The sequence below is a fragment of the Aspergillus flavus genome, chromosome 2 (genome assembly GCF_009017415.1).
Source record: "Aspergillus flavus chromosome 2, complete sequence".
Lineage (NCBI taxonomy): Eukaryota > Fungi > Ascomycota > Eurotiomycetes > Eurotiales > Aspergillaceae > Aspergillus > Aspergillus flavus.
This window is the reverse complement of record NC_092409.1, coordinates 2,246,813-2,269,301: the sequence shown is the minus strand read 5'-3', so window position 1 is coordinate 2,269,301 and position 22,489 is coordinate 2,246,813. Positions and strand designations below refer to the sequence as shown.

At 48.0% G+C, this 22,489-nt stretch overlaps 10 protein-coding genes across 10 annotated transcripts; 6 read left to right on the top strand and 4 right to left on the bottom strand.

Moving 5' to 3' along the window:
• Nucleotides 1-391: 391 nt before the first annotated feature.
• On the bottom strand, nt 392-1,933 carry F9C07_3128 (putative geranylgeranyl transferase beta subunit; the record flags this gene model as incomplete). Its single annotated transcript, XM_071511060.1, has 5 exons — nt 392-537; nt 618-726; nt 784-1,151; nt 1,229-1,274; nt 1,343-1,933. The coding sequence occupies 5 exons, from the start codon at nt 1,931-1,933 to the stop codon at nt 392-394; spliced, it is 1,260 nt and encodes a 419-aa protein (XP_071363711.1).
• A 402-nt stretch (nt 1,934-2,335) lies between these two features.
• F9C07_3129 (increased loss of mitochondrial DNA protein 1) lies at nt 2,336-3,108 on the top strand (the record flags this gene model as incomplete). The annotated part of the gene is made up of 3 exons (XM_041289544.1): nt 2,336-2,473; nt 2,547-2,972; nt 3,034-3,108. 3 exons carry the CDS (start codon nt 2,336-2,338, stop codon nt 3,106-3,108), a joined length of 639 nt encoding a protein of 212 aa, XP_041142560.1.
• A 311-nt stretch (nt 3,109-3,419) lies between these two features.
• Nucleotides 3,420-4,186, bottom strand: F9C07_3130 (putative CFEM domain protein; the record flags this gene model as incomplete). The annotated part of the gene is made up of 3 exons (XM_041289536.1): nt 3,420-3,775; nt 3,867-3,999; nt 4,100-4,186. 3 exons carry the CDS (start codon nt 4,184-4,186, stop codon nt 3,420-3,422), a joined length of 576 nt encoding a protein of 191 aa, XP_041142559.1.
• A 1,487-nt stretch (nt 4,187-5,673) lies between these two features.
• On the top strand, nt 5,674-8,242 carry F9C07_2277284 (synaptic vesicle transporter). The gene is made up of 7 exons (XM_071510237.1): nt 5,674-6,049; nt 6,111-6,244; nt 6,313-6,702; nt 6,758-7,261; nt 7,312-7,720; nt 7,780-7,947; nt 8,004-8,242. Exons 1-7 carry the CDS (start codon nt 6,004-6,006, stop codon nt 8,072-8,074), a joined length of 1,722 nt encoding a protein of 573 aa, XP_071363710.1. The 5' UTR covers nt 5,674-6,003; the 3' UTR covers nt 8,075-8,242.
• A 661-nt stretch (nt 8,243-8,903) lies between these two features.
• Nucleotides 8,904-11,474, top strand: F9C07_3132 (uncharacterized protein; the record flags this gene model as incomplete). The annotated part of the gene is made up of 4 exons (XM_071511061.1): nt 8,904-8,973; nt 9,038-9,133; nt 9,202-10,521; nt 10,576-11,474. The coding sequence occupies 4 exons, from the start codon at nt 8,904-8,906 to the stop codon at nt 11,472-11,474; spliced, it is 2,385 nt and encodes a 794-aa protein (XP_071363709.1).
• Nucleotides 11,475-12,111: 637 nt separating this feature from the next.
• On the top strand, nt 12,112-15,220 carry F9C07_3133 (putative beta-galactosidase; the record flags this gene model as incomplete). The annotated part of the gene is made up of 4 exons (XM_041289528.1): nt 12,112-12,352; nt 12,407-13,483; nt 13,531-14,032; nt 14,086-15,220. 4 exons carry the CDS (start codon nt 12,112-12,114, stop codon nt 15,218-15,220), a joined length of 2,955 nt encoding a protein of 984 aa, XP_041142556.1.
• Nucleotides 15,221-15,576: 356 nt separating this feature from the next.
• Nucleotides 15,577-17,071, top strand: F9C07_3134 (putative tyrosine/serine protein phosphatase; the record flags this gene model as incomplete). Its single annotated transcript, XM_041289527.2, has 5 exons — nt 15,577-15,792; nt 15,892-15,928; nt 16,009-16,088; nt 16,225-16,404; nt 16,561-17,071. The coding sequence occupies exons 1-5, from the start codon at nt 15,674-15,676 to the stop codon at nt 17,069-17,071; spliced, it is 927 nt and encodes a 308-aa protein (XP_041142555.2). The 5' UTR covers nt 15,577-15,673.
• A 322-nt stretch (nt 17,072-17,393) lies between these two features.
• Nucleotides 17,394-19,076, bottom strand: F9C07_3135 (Frag1/DRAM/Sfk1 family-domain-containing protein). Its single transcript, XM_041289513.2, has 7 exons — nt 18,944-19,076; nt 18,741-18,798; nt 18,397-18,551; nt 18,264-18,345; nt 17,940-18,209; nt 17,679-17,884; nt 17,394-17,622 (listed from the first exon to the last, which is right to left on the bottom strand). Exons 3-7 carry the CDS (start codon nt 18,449-18,451, stop codon nt 17,402-17,404), a joined length of 834 nt encoding a protein of 277 aa, XP_041142554.1. The 5' UTR covers nt 18,452-18,551; nt 18,741-18,798; nt 18,944-19,076; the 3' UTR covers nt 17,394-17,401.
• A 647-nt stretch (nt 19,077-19,723) lies between these two features.
• On the bottom strand, nt 19,724-21,342 carry F9C07_3136 (putative prenylated rab acceptor; the record flags this gene model as incomplete). The annotated part of the gene is made up of 2 exons (XM_041284650.1): nt 19,724-20,831; nt 20,888-21,342. The coding sequence occupies 2 exons, from the start codon at nt 21,340-21,342 to the stop codon at nt 19,724-19,726; spliced, it is 1,563 nt and encodes a 520-aa protein (XP_041142553.1).
• Nucleotides 21,343-21,849: 507 nt separating this feature from the next.
• Nucleotides 21,850-22,230, top strand: F9C07_3137 (uncharacterized protein; the record flags this gene model as incomplete). The annotated part of the gene is made up of 2 exons (XM_071511062.1): nt 21,850-21,977; nt 22,170-22,230. 2 exons carry the CDS (start codon nt 21,850-21,852, stop codon nt 22,228-22,230), a joined length of 189 nt encoding a protein of 62 aa, XP_071363708.1.
• Between the last annotated feature and the right edge of the window lie 259 nt (nt 22,231-22,489).

Below are 22,489 nucleotides of genomic sequence, written 5' to 3'. Positions count from 1 at the left end.
AAGCTATTTATTCCAAGAATCATATTCCTTCACTCTTCAGGCGGGCTGGCTATCTCATCTAGTGTTAACCCCTGAATCACATAAATAAATATAGAAAAGAAATTAATTATGACATACCGCACTAGTCCTCTCTAGCGCCATTCACCAGCCCGTGTTGAGCTTAGCGAGGAGCGTTTCATTTAAACTACAGTCCACCAGATTACTTTCCCCCCTTGGAATGAACCAGATGTACCTGGAATTGATCGTATGACGATTGCATAACATTGTTTTATAGTCATGCATCTGGCGAATCTACTGAATATCATAATTGTCAATCGTAGGACGGTTGGGGTATATGGCATGGAAGTTGTTTGTTTACGCTGTCGAACTGCGACTTGATTGCTAACCGTCATCACCTTTTCGTCTCCTGCCACCAGGGTAGGGAATGTAGATGTCGAACTGCGCGTTGACTTGCACAAAGTGCTGGGTCGACACTTTCAAGGCCCGGTTCCCCTTGAAATGCGAGCGATACCAATCCGAAATAAGAGTGCAGCAGATCTGTGCGTACTAATTAGCTAAACTACAAAAAGAGTAAAAAGAGGAAAAGAGAAAAGTCCAAGAGCAAACGCTAGACTCACCTGGTGGCTCTCCCACGCCCTTTCCGAATCCACCAACGATATGCTGCGTTTTCTCTAAGAGGTATCGCCGATTCCGTGTCGCATCCACCAAAGTTAGCCTATTCATCATCTGTTCCTTCACTATCAGCTTGATACTCATTTTACGTTTGTCGAGGCGAAGTCTCACATTCAGAGATGCAGTATTCCAAAAAGAATAGCAAGTATCGGCGTATTTGTTACACCGTCCGTTGAATCCTGCCCATCGCAATGAATCCTCTGTTTCCGGCGGTACAACGGGGAGCTGATCGACTTTCGTGTCTAAATTGGGCTCCTCAACTGTCGCTGATAGAGGTCCAATTTCATCTACGCCGTGGCCATCTTCCTCGTCAGATTCTTCCTCATCGTCGCCGAGCTCACATGTTTGTCGTGTAACAAGCCATCTGACCAAAGACTCGAAGGGCCCAGTTTTGGGCGAAAGCAGCGCGATCGGCTTATGGTTCTTCGAAAGACGATCCAAGAATGTTAGAGCACCAATAGCGCAATAGGTGTGACCAGCTGCGACTCGAAAGTTAGAAGGACGGCATATACAAAGGATAGTCGTTGCGTAGTGGGATATGGCAAACTGGACATACAGTGGGATTCACAGAAGGGCCCCTCCCCTATGCCGCCGTCGTATGCCTAGAGTGTTCCTTAGCCGACTCATAATCTACAGAGGTGGCAGAAAGTGCAAGAGGGGCAATTCTTACCTGACAAGCCTCTATAAATGCAACCAGCTTATCCACGTCTATATCCATAATACCCTCAAGGCCATCCCCACATTTCCCTCTCAGTATATATCGCGTACCGGCACCGAAACAGCAAAATCGTAAGTCGCCGCCGCCTTCAATCTTCCCTTCTGTGCCGAGGACTTCGCCAAAGCTCCCGTTTTCGCGCTGCATTTTGGAGAGCCATTGTAGACACTCAGTCCGCTTTACCCGTGACAAATCATCACCCAAGATCAACAGTATCACCAATGCGAAGAATGTCGAGGGAATGTTGGCCGGGTCCCAAGCTTCATTTTCCGGTGTTCGCCGTTCTGACCCAAAGTCGGTCCCTGTGAATCCCCGAAAGCCCCCGGAGGGCACTTGGCAATGATAAATCCACTCGACATACCCTTGCCGCTCTTCGGAAGTGGTTTTGTTATATAATTCGCCTAGGAGATCTAGGCCTGCAACGGTGAAGTAAGCGAGGAGGACGCGGTTCGAGTCATTGGAGGTATATAAGCTCGGTAAAAACGTCTTGAGGCATCGTAGGAAATACTTGATATGACGTTCCTTCTGAAAAACGGCCTCGGTCATGGTAACGGTGGTGAAGGTATGGGTTATTAACCAGGGCACTGACCATGAAGTTTGCGCAGATAATATGAAAGTTGTCCGTGATATGCGTCAGAGATACTTTGTCAAGTTATCCTGCCATCAGTCATCTTCTTAATCTCGATTTCTCATTTGGTGGGCGGACACTATCGGAGTTAACAGCTGCCGCCCAATTAACCCCACACGATTTGCTTGGTTCGAAAGGGAGAGAAAATTAATAATAAATAACTCCGGTTTAATCATAGCAGCTTTATGGGTCTCGACTTGACCTCACCTTGAATATCACTGAACATGCGGAGGTAACATTCAGACACCAACATCACTATTTCCAATTACAGCAATCTGTTTTGTTCTACGCATCCTTCAACCTGTCCCACAGACAACAAGATGGGTCTATTATCATCTAAAACGCTGATTCAGGCACATGCCTTGTTTCTGTTCATCCTCGCCGTCTACCTCACCAGGTCACCTGAAGTCATCACGGACTCCGATGTGGTTTTCATGCTAGGGGAGACCTTACAAATAGTAAGAATAAGCTATATGCCCAATCTCTAAGAATTATTCTCCTTGTCGGAGGTTGACAAGCCATTTCCTTCAGGATGCCGCGCCATCCCTTTCGCGTCCTCAATCACCCTTCGCGCTATGTGGTATCCTCCTTGTAGCGGATGCCCTCGTCGACCTTATCCTCGTCACAAAGGTCCCCCGAATCAATGAAATCATTGCAATGGCAGAAATCGCTCGGTCCGCAGCCCCCACGTCCATCGCAGGAGCTATGCGAACGAATCCATTCTTAGCACGTCTCGCCTCGCTTTACACGGATATTTGGACGCTCCTCTCTGCTTCACGCTTTTGCCTTTTTTTTGCTGTATCTTTCTTTATATACCAGAGTAAGCCATCGGATTGGGGCGTGGATGTTCGCCATACAGTTGATGGGTATGGCCAAGAGTCCGCCTCTGGCCTGAATCAGTTGAAAAACAGAGTGGTATTCACGTATGGCTTTATGGAAATGATGTTTTGGCTTTGGGTGAGTTCCATGAGCCCTTCTGCATTTTACTTTGTTCTTCAGCTCTAACTAAATGTTGTAGATTTTCCTTACTCTCCGCGAAGAACGACATGAGATCGCGGTTCGATTCGCAGAAGAAGAGCAACAATTGTCGTAGTCTCCTTCAATTGTGCGAAAGTGTTAGAGTACCTAAATTGAACTTGTTACTACAAAGAGAACGAGAGCAATCGCAACAAACATGCACATTCCATTCGACTTCATCAGTGCGCTCACATGGGTGGACGCTGAAGATCACTAGCATGTGGACTTAGTAGAGCATATTAAATACGAATCAGACAATTGTTCGCCAGGTGTCTTGGATGTAGATAAGACCCTGGCTCTCTGCTTGACTTCCCGACTTGTCTTTATGCAGTCAGATTCCTCTGCCATTCAGTGTACCCGGAAAGAGGCGGCCCGCGTCTCACTTCCCTACGCAAGGAATGCGAGGATCGCCGTACCGATAGCAGCAAGGAGGCTAGTGTCCTTGCCTTGTACAAGGGCAGCTCCGCCAGTACTGGTTGTAGGCGACGAGGCTGAGGTGGATGAGGTCTTAGTGTTGCTGTCAGATTTGGAAGCGGTTGGTGATGCAGAACTGTCGGAAGAACCCGAAGTAGTTGTAGCCGGTTCATCCGTAGCCGTGCTCTTCGCAGTAGTCGACTTGCTGGAGACAGAAGAATCGGAGGATGTCTCGGTAGCGCTCGAACCTCCCTCGGCGCAGCTGGCACTCTTGGGGAGGTCATTTACACCGGCGCCACTGCAGAGCTGGCTTGCGAATTTGAGAACGGCTGCGCGAGACCATGTTAGCAAGAGAAAATCCCCTTGTACGTCTGATTCTGTATTGGCAGTGTCAGGAAAAGACAGCAGATCAAGACTTACCATCTTGTTGGTCCTTTGAGCACTTATTGGCGACGCAACAAGATATACTATTGATAAAGCTTTTGTCACCGCAGATACAAGCAACATCGATAGTCTGGCACTGCTTGGGAATGGAGCCAGTGGCACAATCTTTCTGTTGTGGATTCTATCAGCAGACAATCTTGGGTCGGTCTCAGTAAAAGGGGCTTAACAAGGAGCAGTGGTAAAAACGTTTCAATCATGGGGATAAATACCGCGCAGTCTGGGAGGCCGTCCATTCCTTGAGCAAGAGCAGTGCTCAGACATGTCATGAGTATGACAGAGATATAGTACAGCTTCATGTTGGCTACCTATACTTTTGGGGAGAGAAGAAGCGCAGGGCGAGACGAAATGGTCTGTTTGAAAATGGGTTGTTCTGGGCTGCACGGGGTAATAGAAATTATAAGTAAAGGATAGGAGGGGAGTGAAAAGGATAAAGGACATCAGAAATCAAGGGCAGGGACAAGAAGAACAAAGGGCAAAGCTGATTCCCCGCTCAGTGTGGGCAGCTGCATAAAGTAAAGGTATAAGCTTAGGCTAAACCTACCATATGTAAAGTGATTTGGAACTTGTGGTCTTCACAGTTTCAGCTGAAGATCCTTGCCTTACTCCAATACTTGATTTCTACTACTAGTCTCATTGATGGGGTTGATTGGTCTCTATGACATAGCCTAACATGTTGACAGCCAAGAGTCATAAAAGCCTAACTATACTCCGTACACATTACATAAAATACGGCTGGTCAATGGAAAGGAGAAGTCAAGGGGGTGAAAGTATGCACAGTCACAGGTATTCCTATTGGTTGCTGCCATGAAGACAGGCATATAGTACATACTTACAAGTGGTATGAGGAGTTTCCATTGATTCTATCCAGCCATCTGGGGTATTAATCGCTGGACCAGAACGAGGAATGTGTCACAGTACGGGTTATACATATGTGCGCTCACCAATAGTATCTGACTTCCAGGTTGGATAAGCTCCCAGTAGTGTGGCCCTAGTGTAATAAAGAGATCCACAATACCCTCTTTTTTGGACTTTATCCCCAGATCTCCTTCGGCTCTTACTCGCCATCATTCGTGGAAGACTGCCTTGGTCTCCACTAGAGTTCGCTTTGACGATCTTGGCAGGGTCGGGAGTCAATCAGATGCTGTCAAATGCCTCGGTCATACCACCCCCTCACGTCTCATTCGGTGTGGGCTTGTTTCCAGGTATCTGTATTGAGGTGTTTACTAGGTTATACATAATAACACGGCCTGAAAGTGGAACATTGGGTGTAAATCTTCCAGTAGTCTCAAACTACGCCAGCCACCCAGTCCTACAATAGCTAATTGTGTAGCTTTTTCTTTCAGTAGAAGGTTGACAAACACCATAATTTCTGTAGGTACAAAATTGCGAAAGCTGAGTGTAAATTATCAGTCTGAAAATCACTGATAAGTCAATTGGAGTAATAGATAGACCTTAGGACTAGGGTGCAATACATAACAAAGACCTCGTGAGGTAAGTTGAGTTCTGTAGGTAGGTTGGTCCACAGGGAGGGAACATCACAGGGTGCTTCTCCGCACACTGATCATCTTGACTATGACCGACAAATGGCAATGATGTACTCTCTAGGCTCCTCACCAGGTTTCATCTACAATTGACTGGCCCTTGCAGGTTGATTTATGTTAACCTTGTACGCTGTATTTATCTTTTCTTTTCTTTTTTTCTTTTCCCTTTCCTTTTTTATTTTATTTTCTTTTTTTAAAAATTCCATTTATTTATGTTTATTTCTTAATCCCCCCCCCCCCCCCCCCCCCCCCCCCCCCCCCCACCCCCCACTTCCCAACGTATCCGAACAATAATCTTCCACTCAAAAGAGATTTATGCTTAACTCGTAGTAGGTAAGCTTTCGAACAAATTCCCTGTGTTGGCAGATTTTGGCGCCCCTCTTCCAATGTTTCATGAACCAGCGGGCAAAGCACAAGGTGCGTTCACCAACTGGACTTGATGTAAAGCTCGGTTCATTTATTATTTGGCTTATCATCCTGCTTAGTCGTTTTTAATTCCCCGGATTAAATAAATTTGCCTTGACATTGATTGTCCCAAACACTCTTTGGGCCCGTTTGCTCTCACGATCAGGATGGGACTAGGTGTTTTAGAAGACACTGCACTTGCTCAGGTTCCTGGTAAGTATCAGTCAGCCTTCAGTACTTGCTGCAGATACTTAGTGGCTTCGGCTTTACCTAGGCACTTCAGATATCCTTGAAAGAGAATGCTTTAATGAGCAGACCGATGTTGATTCTAACCTAAAATACGACCGTTCGGGTACGGTTCCTATCCTCCTAGTTCCTCAACCGAGTGATGATCCCAATGATCCCCTGGTATGGCGAGATACCGTGCAACAGATTGCTCTTGAAATATACTGTGACTGACAAACGATGCCGCACAGAATTGGCCCTTGTGGAAGCGTGATATTACACTGCTAGCCCTTTCCTTCGTCGCAGTTCTTTGTGCAACAACAAGTTCTCTTATGGCTGCCAATACCGTGACGATATCTCTTCACTTTAAGAAGAGCTTCACTTCGGTCGCCCTTCTTACTGGTTATCACCTTTGTGGTGTGGGTGTTGCTGGGATATTGATCGTGCCGACGGCGCGAGTATGGGGAAAACGTCATCTTTTTCTTCTTGGGAATGTTCTAATGGTGATAAGCTGTGGCTGGGCAGGTGGAAGCGCCAACAATTATACAAGTTTAGTATGGGCTCGCATTTTCCAAGGGGTTGCTCTAGCACCTTTCGAAGCTTTGGTCAATGCTTGTGTCGGTGATCTATACTATGTCCACGTACGTCTGAATAAACCTCCGATGATTCAATGTTTGTCCCTAACAAGCATCGTAGGAGCGTGGGAAAAGGATGGCACTATCGAATGTTGCTCTCTTTGGAGCGGCTTTTCTTACACCGGTTCTGGCCGGCAAAATTACTCATTCTCTTGGCTGGGAGTGGACATTTTACCTTCTGGCCATCTTCTCAGCGGCGTCACTGCCTTTAACTTTCTTCTTGGTCCCCGAGACAGCTTTTAGGCGCCCGGAATATTTAAACAATGACTTGAAACAGATCGTTAATCAAAGAACCGAAAACAGAATGTGCTCACCACAACAGTCCAATGAATATCAACATGAAGCTAGCCACATATCCGGGGAGAAAAAGCACCTTTCGTCACTCACCAACACTGAATCCCAGGCTGGAACACAAGAGCGAGACACGCGTCTAAACACGATCGTCCCTACGAAAGCCTCATATATCCAAACGTTGAAGCCGTTCAATGGGCGCAAGACGGACGAGAACTTCTTGAAGCTTCTTCTCAGACCATTTCCGCTTTTCTTTCACCCTGCAATTCTTTGGGTAAGCACTCGCTGAGGTAATATCCTGAGATCAGACCCTGACAGCCATAGGCTTGCTTAATCCAAGGTGTAATCATCGGTTGGACTGTCTTCATTGGTGTGGTACTAGCAGCCATCTTTTTAGGGCCTCCGTTGTGGTTCAATGAAGTCCAAACAGGATATCTGTACACGGGCGCTTTTATCGGCTCTATTCTGGGCTTAATCCTCTCGGGCCTACTCTCCGACTCCATGAATAAGATCATGATCAAGCTTAACAAAGGAAGATATGAACCTGAGTTCCGCATTCTCCTCGTTGTCTTTCAGTTAGTCTTCAGCGGTGCTGGGCTTTACGGCTTCGGAATAGTGGCCCAAGATGTGGGGAAATATGGCTGGCTTGTGGTTGATGTGTTCTTCGCATTGGTAATTATAGGGATGGTCATGGGTGCGGTTGCCAGTGCGCTGTATATCGTTGATGCCCACCGTGAGTGGTTTCTATCTCCCACTGCGGTTATTTATGAGCGCTCTCGCTGACAGTTACAGGTCAAATTGCGATAGAATCGTTCACATGCATGCTAATATTCAAGAACATATTTAGCTTTATACTAACATTTTTCGCTTATGAATGGTTGCTCTCGAACGGTATTAAGCCGGCCTTCTTGGCCATATCTAGTATACAAATGGGAATTTGTGTGTTGAGCATCCCCATGTGTAAGTTTCATGGATCATGTAGATGTAAGGATGGTGAGCTAACGTCTACTTACTAGACATCTTTGGCAAGCGAAACCGCTCTTTCTTCGCACGTCACGATCTTCTAAAGATTCTGCAGCTATGGTGATACTCTGTGTTGAATGCCGCTACTGGTTGTATAGAGTTAGTGATTTAGAAGCGCGCTATTCAATTTAGGTGGTAACTTTTCTTGTCTTTCCGTTCCTTTGGGGAATAGGAACCAGTTCCCTTTTTGTTTTGTTTTTTTTTTTTTTTTTTTTTTTTTTTTTTGTTTTTTCTGGTAACATATAATTTACTATTTATACAGAGTACATCAATGTATGTTCGGTATTACATCGGTGGAGGGTCTAGGCCCTAGGGATCTGCCTGACAAAAGATTGGTAAGATGTGCAGCCTCAGCCACCAGTTCGTAAGGAGTCAGGACAACAGACAGAAAAGCCTAACTGAAACTTGTTGACCGGGTCATGTGATGGGTAATTTGGGTCTCACCAGCAGAAAACCCCAGGATGGAAGGTGGACGAAAACGGAAAAGAGCCGAAGAATGTGTTCTCTTAAAATGTTGGGATGGAAGAATCACCAGTCGGTGGGATGTAACCTTCTTCCTTCTTTCATCTCACACTGCTACTAAATCGACGTCATGACTAGAGCAACGTGAAAAGCATCTCCTCAGCCTTACGTCGCCAAGCCACTCTCAAGCTAACGGGTGATCGTAGCATCCGTGGATCGATCTCTGCAACCAACTACGTCACTGGCAATATTATACTCTCGTCAAACTTCCGGTGCCTCCTTCCTAGAGTCTATCCCGTCACTTCCGCCCAATTGCTGGTCCTTTTCTCCTCCCTGCTGTCCTGTTCTCCTCTTTTTCTATCTTTCTTGGGAATGCCTGTCTTCGCTGCAATCCCTTGCTTCCTGCAACGCGCTGCGGACATTATCTTATCATGGCAACCATTGAGCAGCCCTCAGTTCAGAGCATTCCGCGCTCCCGGTCAACCCGGTTAGCGGACCAAGGTGAGAGACCTTTAGGCAGAGTTGTGATCTGCTTCTTCTCCGAATAGGACCTTTGCGCTAACAGGCCTGCGGATAGCCGCGTCGGCGGCCCTTTACGTTACCCACCCTGAGCGAAGACTATCGGCTCGCGAGCCGTCGGCGTTCGAGACCGACCTATCCAGTATGTATAACCGATCAACTTCTGCATTCTCCAAGCGTGCAGGGCAATATGAAGTTAACAATTTGTAGACTTGAAAGTGCCAGGCTCACGCCCGGGCTTCAGTCATGCGTCAGCTGTGGCTGCTCTGGCACAAGCGAAGAATAGACAGCTCGAAGCTGAGAAACAGGCCGCAGCAGCGTTCTACGCCCAAGATCATCATTCCGACATTTCGAGCTATGGTGGGAATAGAGCTGGAGCTTCCGCTCGCAGGGACCGTAGTTCAATATCGAGTTTGCCCCCGAGCACGGAGATCTCCGCAGCCGATTTAACACCAGAGGCGCGTCGCGAGATCTCCGAAAGAGAGAAAGCTGTCCGTGCTGCCAGGGGAGCTCTGTATAGTAATAGGAGGAGAGCCGAATCTGCACCTTCTGAAGCTCCCTACATAACTTCGGCGGGTCAACTCGGCGACATTGATGCCGCTATGGAGGCTAGCCGAATTCAACACCTTGCACATGTCAACCGTCGACTTTTCACTGCAACCCCACCTGTGGCCCCAGAGTTAGAAGAGCAGAGAAGGCGAAGTGTGCTGCAAGCAGCTGCCGTGTCAATGGCGCGGGACATGTACAGCCTCACAGAAGCTACCGAGCCAGAGCAACTTTATCCATCCATCCCTGGTACCCAGGCAAACCATGGGCGTGTGCGTCCCAAACGATCAGTTAGTCGACCAGAAGCAGGGGCCATTCAACGGGCAGTGAATCTTCAGGAGACCGCTCAGAAGCTTGCAGCAGAGAAACTGGCCAGCATGCAGGATGACACTGCAGTATATCGGGAATATTACCGACTTGAGCAGCAAGATACCCGATCCAGCGTACCTACCCGCAGAAGGAGATTGTCTATAGATTCAGATGCATCTGAATTTGATGTAGAGCGGTCCAGAGAAATCAGGCATCAGATGACTAGTCTCCGAACGAAGCTCGATGCGGTGGATGAACAGAGAGACAAAGATCGCGCTCTTTTAATGGAAGCTGCCAAGAAGAATGTTGACGCAGTTTTGCAAGACATGGAAATGCGCGTCTATGCTGAGACCGGGCGCGCCCCTGCTGCACTTCAGAAAGAATGGGAGGAGGCGGCATTGGCCCGCGCGCGGAAGGATATGCAAGAGAATGACCGGCAATATTACTCAGGCGAGAAAGTCAACCTTGGGGCTCAGAAATTCATTGATATGTCCGACGTGGAGGCTCTTGCTCGTTCTAGGCTCCAGCCAACGTTTGATGAAATTACTGATCGCGCGGAGACGGAAAGAGCCAAGGAATTAGAGCGGCGTTTGGATGAAGAGGAAAGGCAGCGTCGCGAAGCAGTAGCTCGTCAACGAGAGGCCGACCTTGTAGCTGAGGAAAAGAGGCAGAAGGGTTAGTGTTCTCAGGTTATGGTCCTCGATACATCACATTGCTAACCTGAAATAGCTGCCATGAAACAAGAGTTGAAAGGCAAAGGGGAGAAGACATGGTTGTGGCGGAAGTCTAGGAAGTCCCAGGATCATGAGCCCACTATAGGAAAACACACCGTAACCAGGGCCACCGAGGGACTCGAGGGTGCGGCTGAGGAGCATGCGAAGAGTGCTCCACGAGAAACAGAGCAGCCACAAACCACACTGGCAGGGAATGAGGCTACAGCATCAGGTGCAATGGTAGACACAGGATCTACAGAGCCCATTACGAGAACAGAATCGAAACTCAAAACGTGGTTCAGTAAGTTAGGCGGTCGCCGCCCCAGTGCGAGCACAGGTGAAGCCCCGAAAGTAGCGGAGGGCAATCGCGAGACACCCTCAAACGCGGTGGAAGAGACAGCCCAGGCAGCAGAGGGCCCAAATGAGTCAGTTGAAGCAGCTGAAACAGCTGACGCAACTAATTTAGCCGAGGCGGATGGCGATAACGAACGTGGTGCGCCTCTTAGGTCCAATCCTGTTACAGCAGATGATCTGCAAGAAATGCAGAGAAAGTCAGTCGATGCAGGTACACTGGAGGCTATGAAATCCGAAGGGCAGGCAGTTGAGCCAGGGTCCAAGGAGAGTCCGGAGCAGAATGGCGACAAGCGATCTCGCCTGAAGTCTAGACTTTCGCAGATGGTCTCGAAGAACTCGCAAGATAAGACGGACGGAGTTACAGATCATAATAAGGAGGACGATGAAGGATCTGTACCTGTCGAACATACTGCTGCAGATGAACTACCTTCGCACGCTACTGAGCGAGACGAACTACGTGAGAGTGCCGCTGATCAAGGATTGCCTGTTCCTCCAGCAATCGGAAAGCGAGCAAGCAACGGTACTACTGGTCGTGAATCGCGGTTCTCTGAAGACCTTTGATGTAATTGTATCGCTTTTAAGGTTTCTGTACATCTTTTGTCGTGCTTCTGGAACTTCATTTGATCCTTTTATTCTTGTTCTGCGGTGTTGATTGTGTGCTTTTGGGAGTCGGGAATACTATAGGAGGATGGATAGGTAAGGCGTTTCACAGGACCTCTAGTACATATGAAGGGACATACCTGGACTACTAATACTGTAACTTTTTCCCACGATTTTGCTGAGTTTTTCCATGAGTTGCTTTACAACCTAGTATGTGAAAAGCACAAGTATCTAACAATGCCTTTATCGTTATATGTACGATTAATTGTATTCTTCTTATTGATCATGCAACTTCGGGGTGTAACCTATGCCACCCTGCTGTATCCACTAGGCGTGTGTTCCACCGGGAAATATCATGAGATTACGCAAGTAGCCCGCCTGATGCCATTTCTAATGTCCTGATTACGGAGAAAAGGAGGTTCTCGCAAAAGATTGATCTTCCACCAATCCCTGTCCCGAGCCCGGGACATCAATATCGCGAGGGCCGAAGGGCACTGTCGAGGGAGGAGAGCGCCTTATATTATGGACGCCTCTCACTTGCATCACTTAATGACAATGGAAAAATCACGAGCAGTGTCTATTGTAGCCGGCGAAGGATATGCGGTTACTCAGTTTTATCTATCTGGTTTGGCTTGCTCTTCTGACGGGGACGCCGCAGGTATCAGCCACCGACAATGGGAAGACCAGCGATGTGGCGTGGGACAAATACAGCCTGTCTGTGAAGGGCGAGCGACTTTTTGTTTTCTCCGGTGAATTTCACTACCAGAGACTCCCTGTTCCCGAGCTGTGGTTGGATGTTTTTCAGAAATTGCGAGCGAATGGATTTAACACCATCTCGGGTATGACTGCCTGTCATAATCTTAGAAATGCCATGTGCTAACAACATGGTATAGTTTATTTTTTCTGGAGTTATCATAGTGCTTCAGAGGACGTGTTCGATTTCACTACGGGTGCCCATGATATCCAGCGCTTATTCGATTACGCTAAACAGGCGGGCCTGTATGTGATTGCCAGGGCAGGTCCATACTGTAATGCAGAAACTTCTGCGGGTGGATTTGCTCTATGGGCAGCAAATGGACAGATGGGCAGTGAACGAACGAGTGATGAAGCCTACTATAAAAAATGGAAACCGTGGATCCTGGAAGTTGGCAAGATCATTGCGGCAAATCAAATCACCAATGGCGGCCCTGTTATTCTGAACCAACATGAGAATGAACTCCAGGAAACAACATATGATTCCAATGATACTAAAGTTATCTACATGGAGCAGGTAGCGAAAGCATTCGAGGAGGCCGGGGTTGTCGTCCCAAGCAGCCACAATGAAAAAGGAATGCGCACAGTGAGCTGGTCGACCGACTATAAGAACGTCGGTGGAGCTGTTAACGTATATGGGCTTGACTCATATCCTGGAAGCCTCTCGTGCGCCAACCCAAACTCTGGATTTAACCTGCTCCGTACATACTACCAGTGGTTCCAGAATTACTCTTATACACAGCCCGAATATCTAGCCGAATTTGAAGGAGGTTGGTTTCAACCTTGGGGTGGGTCGTTTTATGACAGCTGTGCGTCAGAGCTCTCCCCAGAGTTTGCGGACGTCTACTATAAGAATAATATCGGCTCGCGCGTGACACTTCACAACATTTATATGACGTTTGGGGGCACCAACTGGGGCCATAGTGCAGCTCCTGTCGTTTACACATCTTATGACTACGGCTCCCCTCTTCGAGAGACCCGAGAGATTCGTGATAAACTAAAACAGACCAAACTGCTTGGACTGTTTACCCGAGTGTCGAAGGACCTGCTGAAAACATACATGGAAGGGAACGGTACCAGTTACACTAGTGATGACAGCATTTACACCTGGGCCCTTCGGAACCCGGATTCGGACGCTGGCTTTTATGTTGTGGCTCATAACACAAGCTCATCACGGGAGGTCACAACTTTCTCATTGAATATAACAACATCTGCAGGTACGTGCCTTTTGTGGATCCCATTTTACACTCGCTGACCCGAGTAGGAGCCCTGACCATTCCGGATATTGAGCTTGACGGCCGTCAAAGCAAGATAATTGTCACAGACTACAGTATTGGCAGCGAATCCTCTCTTCTGTATTCGTCTGCTGAGGTCTTGACATACGCAACGCTCGACGTGGACGTGCTTGTATTCTACCTGAATGCGGGCCAAAAGGGGGCTTTTGTGTTCAAGGATGCACCGGCTGATCTCAAATACCAAACATACGGCAACTCAAACTTGAGTGCGTTGGAGACCAGCCAAGGCACCCAATATTCATACACCCAAGGAGAGGGAGTTACAGCGGTGAAGTTCTCAAATGGAGTGCTGGTCTACTTGCTCGACAAGGAAACCGCATGGAACTTTTTCGCACCCCCGACTGTTTCAAGCCCGACGGTTGCTCCTAACGAGCATATCCTAGTTTTCGGTCCGTATCTGGTTCGGGGGGCTTCTATAAAGCATGACACTGTGGAGATCGTTGGTGACAATTCCAATTCGACTTCAATAGAGTACGTTGCGACGTCGAGCCCTTTGTATGTATCGTCACTAATTTTTACAATAGAATATACACGGGCGATGAGCATGTCAAGAAGGTGAGCTGGAACGGGAATCTCATTGATACCAGAGCAACCGCATACGGCAGTCTTATCGGGACTGTCCCCGGGGCGGAAGATATAGAGATCTCCCTTCCTTCGCTTAGTTCATGGAAGGCGCAAGATACACTCCCTGAGATTAGTCCAGATTATGACGACTCCAGGTGGACGATCTGCAATAAGACTACGTCGGTCAACTCGGTCGCTCCTCTTTCTCTTCCAGTACTTTACTCTGGTGACTACGGATATCACACAGGGACCAAGATTTACCGTGGACGATTCGACGGACAAAATGCTACCGGGGCTAATGTTACGGTGCAGAATGGCGTAGCAGCTGGATGGGCGGCGTGGTTAAATGGTGCTTACGTGGGAGGATTTTCAGGAGACCCCGACAAAGTCGCCAGCTGGGAGGTGCTCAAGTTCAACCATTCATCTCTCAGATCTCGCGACAATGTGCTGACCATTATCACGGACTACACCGGCCACGATCAGAACAGCCAGAAGCCTATAGGCACTCAGAATCCACGGGGGATCATGGGGGCCACATTGATCGGAGGAGGTAACTTTACGTTGTGGCGCATCCAAGGCAATGCAGGTGGAGAGAAGAACATCGACCCCGTGCGTGGCCCGATGAACGAAGGCGGTCTTTATGGAGAGCGGATGGGCTGGCATCTGCCCGGATACCAAGTCCCCGAGTCGGCCTTGGACAGCAGTCCCCTGGAAGGAGTGTCCGGCGCAGAGGGGAGATTTTACACTACGAGTTTCCAACTAGATTTGGAAGAGGACTTAGACGTCCCCATTGGACTCCAGTTGAGCGCACCGGCTGGCACTGAGGCAGTTGTGCAGATATTCATGAATGGATACCAGTTCGGCCATTATCTCCCGCATATTGGACCACAGAGCTTGTTCCCATTCCCGCCGGGAGTGATTTACAACCGGGGACAGAATTCACTAGCAATTAGCATGTGGGCGTTGACAGACGCGGGGGCGAGACTGGAGCAGGTGGAGCTGAAGGCATATGCAAAATATCGCAGTGGGTTCGATTTCAACCGGGATTGGACTTATCTCCAGCCCGGATGGAAGGACCGAACGGAGTATGCGTGATTGATTGAGTTCAATGAGAGTTGCATAGCGGAGAAGGGGGGATGATCCAATTAGGATAAATTTTATTGTTGTTATTGTTATTGTTATTATTATTAATATTAATCGAGAAAGAGAGAGGAAAGGATCAAACAGAAATCAAAGAAAGTCCGTTTGGGGGTTCCTTTTGGACTTTTTTTTTTCTTTTTCTTTTTTTTTTTCCTCCACCGCCATTTGGTGCGCGGCTCCACGTTGGAATCAAATGAATTCGATCCACGTCGCCCTGCATTTAAAATGAAGGTCTGCGCGCTGTACCTCAATCTGTCATAGAATACTTCCTCTTATTCTCATAATCACTACATACTATGTATTACTATTGTGTCTGATCTCAGTCCCTGTGCCCCCTCGTTTCATTCGGTTTTTTCAATTGTATATGAGAATCCACCTGGATATCAGATTCTTTCCCCGATTAGACCCATGATGACCTCTCATCCACGCTCCTCCAGCGTCGATCTGGACTCTCCCGATCGGCCATTCGATAACATTATCAACTTCCGCGATGTTGGACGTTCCATCAACCGACTCATGGGGAAAAAGTATGACCTGACTATATAACGGAGCCTCTGCCGGAAGGAAGGACGACGATAACTACCGTTGATGGGACTGAACTAATTATCATGCGAATCGTACTACAGGGTCTTGAACGAAGGTGTTTTATTTCGCAGCGCAAGGGTAAATCAGTCCATCAACGTTCCAGGTCTCTCGTATATAAATCCAATATCTTGTTATTGATGCGTGTAAACAATTTCCAGCTAGATGATGCCTCGGAAAGAGATAAACGGCGTTTAACGGATGAACTTCATATAGCTACTGTTATTGATTTGAGGTCTACGTATGTCCTTTTCTTTTGTTATTCCCCATTTACTTCCCCCCTCCAGATGTATCATAGTTACCCTACCTGTATTCTACATCATATTATCATTTGCAATATGACAAATCATGGAAAATGAAAGGCTAATGATCCTCAGAACGGAACACCAAATGGCAACCGCCAAACTCCATGCCGAAACGGGAACTTCTACTCCCCCTAATAATAATAACACAGACCATCTGTTTCAATTGCCCCATGTCCGCCGGCAATTGATTAGTCTGACCGGGAAAGCTTTCGAACGATCATTGCTGTGGCGCTTGGACTGGTGGAATTTCTTGTATGGATCTCTTTCTCTCTTTGGTTTCCTTTTTCCCCTATCATTCTTTTTTGTCTTCCTCCTCTTCTTCTTCTTTTTCTCACTCCGTAGGTATATGGGGCGTGGATGATGGATCAACGCTGGGGATAAGGAACAAGGAACTAATGAAGTTAACAGCAAGGTCCTTGCTCTCGCGGCGTCCGGCTACCGTAATGATGCCGTGATTATTGTCGGGGAACAGGTCATGTCGCCGCGGGGTTTGATCGGGTTGGGTCTGGATACCCTCGATAGCAGCACGGCTGAGATGAAAGAGATCTTTGAGCTCTTCGCGTCGCAGAATGACGGTGCGGATCGGACGTATCCGGCTCTGGTGCATTGTACCCAGGGAAAAGACCGTACGGGGCTCGTGGTTCTGATGTTGCTGCTTCTGACGGGCGTTGTGAGTGACGAGGCCATGACGGCGGATTATGTGCGGTCAGAACCGGAGTTGGTGGTTGAGGTGGAGGAGCGGATGAAGGAGATTCGGAAGTTGGGATTGTCGGAGGACTATACCAAGTGTCCGGATGGCTTTACGACGGAGATTCGGAGACATCTACAGGAGAGATACGGGGGTGTGGACGGGTATCTGAGGTTTGTGGGGGTTGAGAAGAAGAAGTTGGATGTGATTCGAGAGGCCCTGGTTGCTTAATCTCCATGTCTTTCCTCGTTTACTGGTGTTTGGCGTTGGTTGATACTGTTATTGCATGTACATGATAAACCTTGATGTGGACTACTAGATAATGTTAATGATAGACGATACAGTTCTTTGATCATGTCGGGTGTTATATTGAAGTAACCGGTATATTCACAAACATTAGAGGTATATCCAAGACCAAAATAAAAAGCCAAACAAGGATAGCATACATCACTCAAATCAGCCCCACCGAGGTATATTGCACATACATAACCCTAATGCACCGTAAATGCAAACGAACTCTAGAAAGTCAAAAAAGAAATGAAAAATGTCAAGCAAGGCCGATCACATGCGCTGTCCACGGTAGTAGCTATAATCCATATTAGGCCCGGCCGAGTCGGTCGTTAATGGCTCTTCAATCGTGGCGTTAGGCTGCGCCATGCCATTCTCCATCTCAGACCTCACGATCCGCTTCTCGCCCTGTGGAACGTGGCGGCGAGTGCGCACCGATGGTAACAGGTCGACAACGAAGGAAAGAACGTAGAATGTGAAGATGAGGGCGATTACTGCGAACCGTGGTTAGCTCCCGTGTCCATCTTATCAAGCTTCAAGTATCACATACCCCATTCCAAAACAGCTGCTGCGTTTCTCTTGCTGGGACCTTTCTTGCCGAGGACGGCAAAGGCAATGGCGAGGGCGATCTCGATGATAATGAACAGGAGTTTAATTACAAAGCTGGCGAATAGGACCCGATGCTGAGAGCGGTAGAAAACGCCCAGACGGAGGTACTCGGCGCAAATCAGGATGGCGCTTATAATGTAACCCACCCTATGACCGTCAGCATCTTATTCAGCTGATTGTCTTGTCGGTGTGTCGGACTTACAAGAACATGACCAGGAACCCATCGTGCATGTGCGGGTGGCGCACCGTATCGAAAATCGACAAGAGAATGAGCCCCAAGGCGCCCGCAATCGAGAAGAAGATCGAAAGAACGGCGCAGGCTTTGTCAAACCTGCCCTTGTTCGGCACCAGCTGACCGGCGTGTCGCAGCCACCGTTCGGAGATGAAGGAGAGATCCAGGAATACAACCGTTATTACACTTCCGGTGATGAACAAAGGTTTGAGGCCCTGTGCGCCAATATCGGAGATGTACCTATTCAACCGCGGTTAGTATCCGATCGTACCCAGATTATAGACAACGCCATACGCAATTGTTTGTCCTTCTTCCATGCTAGAATATACCGGCGTGCCCTGTACCGCCCAACTCCCCAGCATTGCAAGTAGCATTGCTAGTCATGGTTACTATTTTGTCACACATTCAACCGACGACAGGGCCATACCTATCCACATGAAGGCCGATATGACCGGAAAAATCCAGAATGAAATGATCCACATTATAACGACCCCTTGCTCCCTGACCCTCTAATTCGTTCTATATGTGTATTTCGTCGATTCCAAGGAGAAAGCTTATAATGTACAGAAAGTGGTACAATGACTGTTTAAAACCTTATAAGTCAGTCCATATATTCTTACTAGAGATTATGTAGCGCGCGAAAAAAAAAAAAAATAAATAAAATTTAAAAAAATAAAAAGTAGCAATTCAGCAGGGAGGCAAAACAATTCATGTAAGTGGCAGTAAATCATAAACGCCGGAAACTGCGGAAGTGGCTGAGACGGAACTTACACAATGATGCCTAGCGTGCAACTCTCGGCGCTGATCAGTTTTACGGGTGGTTGAAAATCTGTCCAACCCACGCGCTTATTAGCGATATACAGCTATAGGGGTAGCAGTAACGGGCGAGGAGCCGTAGTGGGTACGGTCGGGAAAAGACTGGAGGAACAAAAGGAAGAAGAATAATATGAATGAGGAGTGGTGGAAGAATGAACTGGTTTTTAAAAAGGATAGACAACAATTGATAGTCTACTATTTTTATTGAATTTATATATCCGGGAGCTGTAGAGGCTGGGGGAAACGAACGAACAATAACCAGTGGCCAAAAAGAACCGTTAGTCGATCGGCCTTTATCATGCAACAAGAGTACCTCTTGAATTGGCGACTCGGGGAGAGAAGGAGAGCGACTTAAGTATACTTAGTTTTACTACTCGAAAAATTTTGATGACTTCACCGTGCCGGCGTCTGTCGACGTCATCACCGGAGATCTCTTAATTCCGAAGATCCCCCATAACTCTCAACGTACTCACAGGACAGGTTAACGTAACCTCATGCCCGAGAAACGGCCACAAATTGAAACCTCCAACATGGGCAGTGACAAAGGTGTCTGGTTCCGCGGCATAATATTATACCTCATTTCCCGAGACTAATGAGTCAGGAGTATAAAAGCTCTCATCCGTAGATCTCGAAATTTATGAAAGTATGTGTGTGTTTTACCGCCTGCCGTGCTATAAATAGTTCTTGTTATGCATTACTCTTCGTCAATTTCGCTCACAACTTTTAGACAAACCATGATATTATCAGGCAGAAGGGCAAAAAAAGAAAAAAGAAGAAGAAAAAAATCTATATTATTCATCAATACTGAACTCCATTACGTCTGTTGCAGCAAAGCCACAATGGTTCCAAATTCCACCCAAGCAGTAACCCAAGACAAACCAAAGAGATAATTCCCACTAGACATCAACAAGGAGCACAACACTGGGAAACTTCAGAATCTAAGAACGGCGGCGGCGTTGACGGCTTCCTCTGCCGACTGCTGTGCGACCCGTCGGCACTTTGCGCCCAACCACATCCACGATATGTACTCGGTCATTGTCGTCTGAATCGCTTTCCTCGTCATCGTCGTCGTGTGACCCCCCCACCGTAGATCGCAATGCAGTCTTTCGAGGGGTGAATGAGCCCCGGACACTGGGGCTAGCGACGGCTTGGTATGTTGACATGTAGGAAGATGGTCGCCGTGAGGCTCCCTGCAGAGGATCCACTGAGCTACGCCTTGCATGCAAATGCCGATCTCTTGAAGAAGGAAGCTGATACGGAGGCACCCAGCCGGGGTCATCCGGGAGAGGATATGCGGAGGCTGTACCTCTTAAGGACGCTTGCGGGGATCTAGTGGAATGCCGCTCAGAATATCGAAGTGAGGACTTAGGGGACGGAACAGGTGGTTGAGATTGTCGAGACGGAGCATCGGAGCTGCGGGCCCAACTGCTACCGGCAAGTCGATATGGTGTGGTCTGTTCGCCCTGCGATATACTGGATCCGCGTCGCTGTACGTCTGACGCGGGGCTATCCCTCGACCTAGAACCCTTAGTGGTGGGGTTTCCACGTGTAGAATCTCTCTTGCCACCGGTCTGCATTCGCTTGCGTTCCAGTGCCTCGAGTTCTCGTTTCGATAATCGTACATTTTTCTGTCCCAGCATTTGCGCGCGTCGAATCCGTTCCAGGGCATGTTCCACGTGCCATTCCTCTTTATCTTTCAAAGCAAGCTGAACCGCATAAGCCACCGTACTATCCCCGTCTTCATGCAAGTTATAATCCATCCCATCGACAAATCCGGTCTCATCAGAAAGCTTGTCATATTCCAACATCCGTTTCCGCCATCCTAAGATTTCATCCATGTCCATACCAGTCAATTGTTTTGCGTAAAAGTCCCGGTTATCCCGCAGAAGGTACTCGTCCTCACTATTAATCTCCTCGATCCGTGGGTCACCTTCCACCCACGGATCCGCCCATCTCCCGGTTTGTCTCCCCCGTTGTGCCCCTGGTGGTCTTCCCCATTGGGGCATACCGTAAGGAGTTCGCGGCCGACCACCTAGACCGCCTCCTCTGAAAAAGCATTCTCGATCGGTTTATCCAGAAAAGCGGCGTGGCCAAAGACACACACGCCAGTAGCCCCAATCAGCCACAGTACAGTGCTGATGGGAGAAGCCAAGAAGCCGAGAGGGACCGCCACAATCAGCAATCCGGTGTAAAGCTGGGAAGTGTTGAACCGGGCAAATCCCAGATCAAGGTCGCGGCCCTGAAGCTTTCCGATCCCGTACAAGCCACCAGTAACCAAGATGATCACGAAAAGCAACATAAAGTTCGTCAGCAAGCTGTAGATGCTGAGCATCGCGAAGACCGCGGCATAGTTGCTAGAAAAGTAAGACAGGTTGTAGTTCACACGGCTCTGAACCTCGCCGAAGTTGGCCGGCTTGGAGACCCGTTTGACGTCAAGAAACTCGGAAATGGGCCGGAGGTTGGCGAAACGAGAGCCTAGGGATTGTGATCGGAGGCTGTTAAAGCGCTCACCGAAGCGCGAGGTGATCGCATCGACGGGAATCTGAATTGGGCTCATTATGGTGATTGCGAAGGAATTAGGATAATCACGGAAAATATGGTGATTGAATAGGAGGTGATAGGAACTTTAAGATCGTGCGAAAGGGATTTGCGGGACGCGTGCGCGAAGGAGAGCCAGAAAGTGATCAAGGCAGACCGAAGAAAGGAATTCCGAGGGTGAAAAAGGGGAAAGTATAGGTAATGGTAATGGTTTAGTTGGCCCGAAAAGCACTGAAGAAAAAGTAAAAGACGTTTAACCCTTTCGGTCAGTACGTATTTTTGTCTGGACTTTTAAATGGACCGAGCCAAATAAGCACAGACGATCCAGCCGCCTTGCAAGGCAGCCACAACTTGGAAGTTTCAATCACCCTTTGGCGATCAAGGGAGAGATGGCCAGTCTCTCTCAGAGAGGAAGTCGATTGTAAGAGAAAAAAGGACGACAATGAAAGAAAGGAAGAAAGATCTTGTCCACATCTGACTCATAAAGAGAGAGGAAAATAGTATGTAGATGTGGTTCCCCGGATTCATGGGCCTTTCACCGCTAAGAATAGAAGTGGATTTGGCTGAGACCGGATTGGGTTTGGAGACAAAGACGAAGACGACCAGTTCCAACCACGGTCCAGAGGAGATGGAGGAGCTGATTTTCACGTTGCAGTAAGAGCGACAGCCATCTCGTCACTTCGATCCGGCGCCCTCTCTTACTCCATCATCTTCCAACCCACTTCTGGAGGTGATATACTAGTAGGTACAGTACTTAAGGTCCTGGTACTGGTTGGTACTCGGTACTGGTATACATACGAGACAGGTACAGTTAGAGAAGGGGAAAGGAACAACAAACTTGAACAGGGACAACGCTGCATTTATTGTAAACCCAACACTCTCCCCTCCCACTCCTCAGAATCCCTAGTAGCGAATGAATTTCCCGCTCGGACTATCCAACTGTCTTTCTCCTCCTCAACTCTCGCCTTACTTGTCAACAAATTTATGTAACCATCATTGGTCCACGTCGTTGCCCTGCGGAAGGTGGATCGTCCTCCAATCCGGGTTCGTCACATTGGGTAGCCATGGATCACTCATGATTCACCTTCCTGTTTCCGTACCGTATATGTTACCTGACCGCCTTGGTGCCTGATGACAGATCATAGCTTAGGTTATTTGCCTGAGAA